The sequence below is a fragment of the Etheostoma cragini genome, chromosome 18 (genome assembly GCF_013103735.1).
Source record: "Etheostoma cragini isolate CJK2018 chromosome 18, CSU_Ecrag_1.0, whole genome shotgun sequence".
In the NCBI taxonomy this organism is placed as follows: Eukaryota; Metazoa; Chordata; class Actinopteri; order Perciformes; family Percidae; genus Etheostoma; species Etheostoma cragini.
In genome coordinates this window covers 973,908-983,193 of record NC_048424.1, presented here as the reverse complement: position 1 = coordinate 983,193, position 9,286 = coordinate 973,908, and the positions used below count along the sequence as shown (strand labels likewise).

General features: G+C 37.0%; 1 protein-coding gene across 1 annotated transcript in view; it reads right to left on the bottom strand.

Annotated features, from left to right (window-relative positions):
- The window catches only part of ncoa1 (nuclear receptor coactivator 1), a 50,034-nt gene that overhangs the window by 19,726 nt on the left and 21,022 nt on the right, over positions 1–9,286 (bottom strand). The window contains exon 3 of the mRNA XM_034900756.1: positions 1,067–1,172. Within this exon, the coding sequence (XP_034756647.1) occupies positions 1,067–1,155 (89 nt within the window). The 5' untranslated portion in view covers positions 1,156–1,172. The remainder of the gene's footprint in view (positions 1–1,066; positions 1,173–9,286) is intronic.

Genomic DNA, 9,286 nt, shown 5'->3' with positions numbered 1-9,286 from the left:
GTACGCTGCTGTGTGAATGCGCAGGTCAGTGTCTGTGTGCAGTTGCTGTAGAAATGCTGGCTGGGCCGTTACATCACCTTACATCACCTACTGGGCTTTATAGACTCACACACAGCACACTGAGTACATTCATGTTCTGAACTCGGCAGAAGATCCAGAAGATTTTCATTTTCTTCTTCTCGTGTCGTCAGCTCCAGTGTTGGAGGAAGTATTCTGAGCCTTCACTTGGGTAAAAGTACTAATACCAAGCTGTACAAATACTCTAACAAGAAAAAGTCGTCTTGCATCGAAAATGTTACTTAAGTAGAAGAATGCAAGTATAACAATAATAATAATAATAATAATAATAATAATAATAATAATAATAAGGATAAAAGAAAATATTCTTTGTGAGTATTAAAAGCAGATCTATGTCCCATGTGACTGACTATTGTTTATTATATCATTAGATTATTATTACTCATTGATGTAAAAGCCAGATTTTACTGTTGTAGTTGGTTGAGGTGGAGCTCATTATTTATTTCACAGATTTTTTATTTTATTGCATTTGTTTATACAACAAAATAGATCCCATTTCTAGGTTCGTTTGGTTGTATATTTTATATTCATATTTTTCACGTTTCATATCTCTCTTTCTTCATATATATTGATGCTATCCATTTACGTATGATGCATATTTTTATGTCACTTTTATTTCTTCTATTCGGTTTACATATCTATTATTCTATTTAATTTCTTATTTCTATTTGTTCTTATAATTTATATATATATATATATATATATATATATATATATATATATATATATATATATATATATATATATATATATATATATTTCTACTCAGGAATGGAGCATATGAAACAATCCCACCCCCATTTGTTTTTCTTATTTCTATTTGTTGTTATAATTTCTCTATACACATGTATTTCTACTTGAGAAATACAATGTTTTGTGCTCCTCCAATGTCAAGTTGTGTCCCGTATAATTCCCAAATGTCTGGTGATGTAATGGTAACGTTTTTGGTGTCGCTAACAGAACAAAGAGCGCGTGGCTGGGTCTTTACCTTTGCCCTGATGTGTCACATGGCGAGCCCCTCCTCTTGCGTGACTCTGGCGTGGCAGGGTCCAGGGGGTTCTCCCCTACTGCACTCATCTTCAGCTTTAACTCACCTGCGGAGGAGGAACACAGCGTAAAGCACGGAAAGGGTAACAGGTGATACTGCAGTTCTCCCCCAAAACCTAAAAACATAACATGCTCAACAGGGCTGGGCATTAGGGTTTTAAAATGTTTCATACTGGTTCCTGAACGCTACTTCCTATATAACACTAAATTTGTAAAAATCCATTTTCACAAAAAGCTAATTACAACAAAAATCGTTGTATATATTTTTCAGCTCCTCCTACATGAGTTTTTCCTGCCTGCCTCTACGATGTGTAACGTTGGACAGCCAATCACAGACATTATTAGATCTTGGTAGAAGCATGCTGCATGCTTATTGGCTCACTGACTGATTCAAATTTGGTACTGAATGACACTAAGCATTTGTTCCTATACAAATGAGGCAATTCGGTCACACAGCCCTAATTGTAAAGTAGCTTGCACGACTTTTTAATTTTATTTTACTTAACCTTTATTTAACCAGGAAGTCCCTTGAGAATGAAATCTCTTTTCCAAGTGAGACCGGGCGAGGACGGCACACCACTTACAATTTAAATAGAAATACAACATGGCCAAAATCACACATAGAGGAAAAGAAGAGAAACAGGTCACATGTAGCAGATGCATTTTTGAGTTACATGGCATTTTAACATGGCCTTAAATTCATTTAATGGGACTAGATCATTTAGATGGAGCACGTTTTGCAAGTTATTCCAAGACCATGAAGCAAAGTAAGAGAAGACTTTGTCCCTGGTTGAGTAAAACCCTTGGGAACCTGGTAAGAGCGCCACCTGGTGGACTGGAGATGAAAACAGCTGGAATTTTGCTTGAGGAGATTACATAAATATGCCGGCAGTTTACCCAAAAGGGCCTTGTATAGAAAACAAAACAAAAAACGCGTAACAGTCGTACAGTGTATGTGCGAAATGGCTGTACCTGCTCTGCATGCGGGGCGCATGATTGTGTGAGTCACAGGCGAGACACAGAGCTTTCCTTTTGGGATTTTATTGTTTCTTCAATTTTTGAAGCTGGCCCAGCGCTGGGAAAATGTTAATTTATTGTCGATGTTTTCAGAGAACGCAGGTGAGAGAAACAAGAAATAGAAAGTCTTAAAATGAAAGTGCCATACGCTCGTTCACAGTCATTAACCCTTTTGTTGTCTTATCGCTTTTTCCCACATTTCTGTCACTTTTTAAATGTTGTGGGTGCTTTTTTATTTTTTTAATGTATTTGGGGTTTTTCTCCAATTAAAATATTTTTAAAGTTGACATTTTCAGCGCTTATTTCAGCGGCCCATTTTTTGGTGATAAAATTGTTTTTTACACTGAAAATGGTCAGTTTGACCCAAAGACAACATAAGGGTTAAGTGGTGGTGACTGTGCAGTGGATATAACATATGGTTAAATATGGTGTGGGAGATCCGGGTTCGATTCCCACCACAATAAATCAACCAATGTGTCTTTGAGCAACACCCTAGTTGCCCCAGAGACATGTGATCTCTGACATTTCTCCATGCAGCAGTTTGTGGTAAATATAGCCGAGTTTGCATTATATAAGGAAAAGCCTCACTAATACTTTGTCTTTTACGTTTCTGACATTCCTCATCAGTCTCCCTTAATGGACTTGTGCCCGTTCTTCATCTGCAAAGTCTACAGCCTGCACCGTTCTCGCTGCATCGGGAGGGTTGCCATGGCAACAGAAAACGCTGCAACATTTGATGAAGCACACTGTGTATGGAGGGATAGTAAAAAGGCTTGCTGCATGAGCCATTAGGCCAAAACATTAAGTTAAAACCCTTTACATGGTATCAAAAATTTAATTTAAGACCATCTTATTAACACACACTCACACACACACACACACACACACACACACACACACACACACACACACACACACACACACACACACACACACACACACACACACACACACACACACACACACACACACACACACACACACACACACACACACACACACACACAGGATGTGAACCTCTGTCATGTCTAACAAACTGCAGAGACAAACAGGGTTCATCATTAAAACATAAATACAATATAAAAATAAAAAAAACCTTGGGAGCTGCACACATCGAGATGGACTCAAATCTCTTGAATCCGGGAAACCACATCAATGTTGCCTGTATCTGAATAATCCGCACACAAAAGGGTTTTAAATCCACGAGTAAACCGCAACAAAAACAGGCAGCCATTATCACGGAGTTGGGTGCTGCCGCAGGACCCCGCTGCTCACAGGACTCTAATCCTCCCTGACTAGTCTTGTGTACATTTCGCCTCAAAGAACCCCTCTCTTCTCCTCAGCCCTCCTTATGCTGCCAACACGCAGCATTTAACAAAAGATCCATCCGCCACAGTGAGAAATGACAACCACGCTCCACATCAAAATACACATTAGCCTAGTTTTCGAGAGACTGAGTTCAGCATATGCTTAAATTAGAGCTGAAACTGGAGCTGTACGTACAGTAAAGTCACATTATCACCTGCGAATATGGATTTATCAAAACATTGATTACAAATGAAACAAATTACTGCCTGTGCAGTGCCGCCGCACATGAGGAGAAAGCAGGGAAGGGAGGGGCAGCTCCTCCGCCTCAGAACAGAGGAGAGCGGTGACGGGATGACGAGAAATACCTCGCGTGCTCGCCAGTAAGTCGCTTTTGTGAAAAAAAAGTCACTGAGGGTGTCTGAAAAGTTGCTAAATGTGGCAACAAAATCGCTTAGTCTGCAAAAAATATATGTCTATTTTCATCCCTTTTGGGAGGGTCCAAGTCTCATCTAGTAATGTGGTAATGGTAACAGACACCTTGAACATTGTTAGAAACATTGGAGATAATCTAAGTACACAAATCGCTCAACAGGTCTAGTGGTCCTTTAGGCATTTAATGCGGAAATGTTGCATTTTATATCTTTAAACAGTTTATTTTCTGTCGTTAGAATAATCTTTTCAGCTCTTAAGTGAAGTGACACTTTGTAAACAGAGCAGACGGGCTATATGTTTCCAGAATGACCTTGTCATCAAACGGCTGTTTATTTATGATGTTGACGAGACCGGTGTATTTCTGGCAGTAAGTACTGTATCAGGCAGGTACAGTTAATTGATGGAAGAGAGTACAAGACACAGTAGTTATAATTCATAACGTACCAGGCAGCACCTAATGCATTCTCTGCACTCTGACCCTCCATTTTAATAATGAATTCCAACAGACGCCAAGAACTAGCTGTGTATTCGTGCCGTGAAAACACGCCTAACAATCCATTTTCCTACAAGCAATGAGGGAAACCAGACAGTTGCACAACAAGTCATCATCAGCCATCATCGCACCCCCGTTTCCACCCCAATGTGCTTATTTTCCTCCAACCTGTGAGTGTTTATGACAAAGTCATTACACTCGGTAGCTAGCTTTGCTTCCACATCCCAAAAATGTTATATTAGAAAAGGCAACACCTGGAACATACTTGACTGGGGTGAACTTAATGAACTGTTTAACTGTAGTCTACTACATGGAAACAGTCAGAATGAAGCAACACTTTGACATCCTTATCTAAGGTTTTCTGCCCTCTTACAACATTTACACTGAAGTTGTGTTCACAACGCATGTGTTTTGCACATATTGGGCTGCGTGAATACATAGAAGGTCAGAGATTGGACGGAAAAGCAGCTTTCATGGTGAAAAGTGTCTGTGTGTTGTGTTGATGGAGCAGTCACAATGTTAGCATAGCCCTCGTTGATCCAAAATCCATTCAGAAAACATGTTTTTTCCCAAATTGGCATCATGATGTTTTTATTAGGCTTTTTATATATATATATATATATATTTTTTTTTTAATGTGTTTATTGCACTCAAAACACAACAAAATCTGTACTACAAGCAGAGAAGACAGTGAAATTCCCAGTTTACTCGTATGGACAATGTTATTTATGTTATATAATCCACATCAACATCCATTCCTTTAATTTTAGTCTCAATAATTCCTAATTTCTGCTTTTCCAACTCAAACGTAATTCCCCTTGAATTAGGTTTATTGACCATAAATTCCCAAAATATCTGTAAAACTTAAAGTTAGTGTAGTTAATGTAGTGTTGAAAATGTAAAAAAAAAAAGACAAACATTGAAAAAGAAAACTGTCAAAAGTGTTGAAAAAAGGAACAAAAATGTAAAAGAAGTTAAATATTGTAATTGAAGCAGTCTGAGAGAAAACTAGACTTTTGGAGAGCGAGAGCGAGAGCGAGAGAGCGAGAGCGAGAGAGCGAGAGAGAGAGACTATTGGTTGTTTTGCACATGCCGGTGCAACAGCGAGTAGAGAGGGAGAGCTGCAGTAAAAAGGTCTTATTTTACTTCAAATCTCCCTCAAATGATTCCTTTATTTACCCACTGCAGCTTTAAATGCATTTAAAAAAAAAAATACCAATATTGTCATGTTACACAACTGACACCCAGTAAAGTGTGAACTCTCACACATGCATGGACAAGTAGTCAGCAAACACATGCACACACCAACAGGAGTCCTTACAGACAAATGGTGATAAAAATCAACCACAACTTCAATCACTACTTCATAAAAAATGGATGAAGAAAATCAAAGTCAAAATTTGAATCTAGTGGAGAAAAAAATGTCCAGTGACAAAAATGTCAGTTTAAATGATCCACTTTCACCTTTTAATCCACACACACACACACACACACACACACACACACACACACACACACACACACACACACACACACACACACACACACCATTATTTTTACAGCAACATTAATACATTTTCTCTGTCTCCCAGGCTAAAGCTAACGGCATTCCCCTCTGCATAGAGCCAGGTGGTACAGTAAAAAATGAAGCTTAATTGATAAGCATCTCTGCTGCTAAATTGATGCCCTTAACTGACCCTTTTGATTGGCCGTTCAAAACCTACGGGCGTAACCCTCGGCAGTATCTTCAAGACAGACGACAGCTTTCACTTATTGTAACGCCCGGCCTGTGTCACAGGTGACTAATTAGCAGCGTTGCAGCCTCGGCTCAGTCACACCTTCACATATACCGGCCTGAGCAAATATGAGGAGGAAGAGAAACAAATGCACAGAAGAAAAACAAGTCTGATCCACACACACCTGTAGATCAGGTCCTGCACCTTCTGACCTTCTGACCTCCTGACCTCACCCTACCCTTCTTTACGGTGGAGGGTCGAGCCTTCGCTTGTCACAGAGGAAGAAGAAGAAGAAGAAGAAGAAGAAAAAGCAGCAGCGACCGCTAAGAAACACAGACCAGTGCCTCAGCGGGATCTCCATAACAACCGTCTGCCGTCCCTATAGCTTTAGCTTTGACTTTTTTGTTGTTGTTGTTGTTGTTGTTCCCTCTCAAAGCCATCTCCTCCTTCGGTTTCTCATTCCACAAGCTGTACTGACACACACACACAGACACACACACTCACAGGGGGTGTGAGGAGGAAGAGACCACCATGTAGGGAGTAAAGGATGTGGATAACAAGGAAAGGGAGGAAAGAATAAATGTGGGAAAACGAGAGCAGGACTGCCATTAAATAGCATTCATTGTCCTTATTAGTGCATCTAATATACTGTACACACACATTTTCTATTTTTATTATTAGGGCTTCTTTAAGTTGGAATAGCATGCGATATTCGGACGTCTAGAGCTCCACTTCTCTTCATATCTTGGACTCGATGGAGAATAGAAAAGCAGAATATTGTTTAGTAAAATGTTAAAAAAACTATACATATGTACGACTTTCTTTTTCTTCAATATGGCGCTCGCACTCTTATTATCCAGGAATATCGTGAGTAGTGGGAACCCTGAGTGCAGAGTATTCACTGTTTAAATAAACAGATATAGGTTAACACAACATATCCCTGCAGTGTCAATATGAAAGATATGAATGTACAATGTCCATCGGGATGAATAAAGTATCTATCTATCTATCTATTTATTTATATAAAGATATCAAAAGGACACAATTTAGGGTATTTTTTTTTTTAAATGTATTTATTATTTTTTGTTGTTGTTTATACTTTCTCTTTTTTGTAGTATGGTAAGTTTGTAGTGGGAATGGTGTACATGTCTGAGTATAAATACAATAAACAATTGTTCACAAAAAAAAGGAAACCATTATTAAATGTTTATTTTAGATTTTGTTCTTTGTTGTATTCTGTCATAGGAATGTTTGACATAAGTTTATACTCATTTCCATTTACTAAGGGGATTTTATTGGATATTTAATGCAAATATAATGTGAGAAAAAAAGCAAAACAAGAATATATAGGACATGACCGAGAGGATGTACGGCTTCGGTCCATCGGGGGTACGGAGCAGGGAAACTAAGGACCAATCACGAAATAATAAACCATGGGGCAATTTCTCTGCTTTTATTTATCTTTTTAACCCCTCATGTTGTCCCCATGTTGTCCCCATGTTGTCCCCATGTTGTCCCCATGTTGTCCCCATGTTGTCCCCATGTTGTCCCCATGTTGTCCTGTATCAATGTTCTTTTTAATTCCCCAAAATAACATGATTGATTCCACCCAACGCTCGTTGACAAGTACAAATCTCTACTTTCATTAATTTTGGGGCGTCTTATTCAATTTTATAGCATTGTAAAACAAATGGAAGTTTTTTTGAAATAGTATTGAGTAAAAGTTGACATATTCCAGTCTGTGATTATCATCAACATCCATTCATTTAATTTTAGTCTCAATAATTCCTAATTTCTGCTTTTCTAACTCAAACATTAGGAATAATTTCCTATAAATGATGTTTATTGACCATAAATTCCAAAAATAACTGGAAAACAAAATTTAGTTTTATGGAATTTTGAAAATGTCTAAAAAAAGAAGTGACAAACATTTTTTTTAAAGTCTTAAAAGTGTTGAAAAAAGGGACAAAAATGTAAAAAAAAAAAGGGTAAAAACGTCGAAAAAAAAACGTCAACAAAAGTGTTGATTTTCAGGAAGACAACACAAGGGTTAAATTGTATACAGTATATTACTTTTATTTTACATTTATTTTTTATTTCCTTATGTTTTGTATCTTTATCTGTATATTACTTATGTTTTGTATCTTTATCTGTATATTACTTATGTTTTGTATCTTTATCTGTATATTACTTATGTTTTGTATCTTTATCTGTATATTACTTGACAGAATTGACAATAAAGTAATTGACTAGTAATATTTTTAAAGCACTTCTTCTGCCTGGAACGGTGTTTTTAATCACTTTAATCTATACACTTCGACGTGTCTGTAGCCTAAGGGCTATTAACAACTTCTCAAATCTGCAAATAATCGTGATATTAACCTTGATCTCAATATTGATCAAAATAATTGTGATTATCATCTGCAGCCCTTCTGGTCTTTTATAAAATAGTGAAAACTTATCATAAAATAAGGGCTATATCTAACTATTATTACACTTATCGATTAATCTGCTGATTGTCTTATTATTCTATAAAAAGGAGTCGACGTCTTAAAACCGCTTTTATAGTCCAACAAACAATTTAAAATCCAAATATATTCAATTTTCTATAATATAAGGCTTGGAAAAGCAGCACGTTCACCCGTTTAGGAGACAAAGTCGTGCAAATTTGGCATGTTTATTTGAAAAGAAATTACTTAAAAAAATGTAATTAAATATAATGTAATTCCAAATATAAATCAATTCAGTATCTCAGAATTATTCACATTTTAAAAGCTGGAATATTTGCATTTTGGGGGGCTTTTGTGCTTCAGAAAATGAATAAAATATCAAAATTGATAATTTTTTGTCTGATGACAAATTTTTTCAGCTCTGAACATAATAATGTTCTCTGTAATAGATTATCTCCCAGACAAATGTTCATACTTAGACATTAATATAAACCAAGAGCATCCTGGAAAAGGTTCAAGGGTAATTTACATATACGTGATTTTTAGTACTTTAATATGAACCAATAGTAGCCTGGACAACGTTCAAGGGTAATGTACATATACGTGATTTTTAGTACTTTAATATGAACCAATAGTAGCCTGGAAAGCGTTCAAGGGTAATGTACATATACGTGATTTTTAGTACTTTAATATGAACCAATAGTAGCCTGGAAAACGTTCAAGGG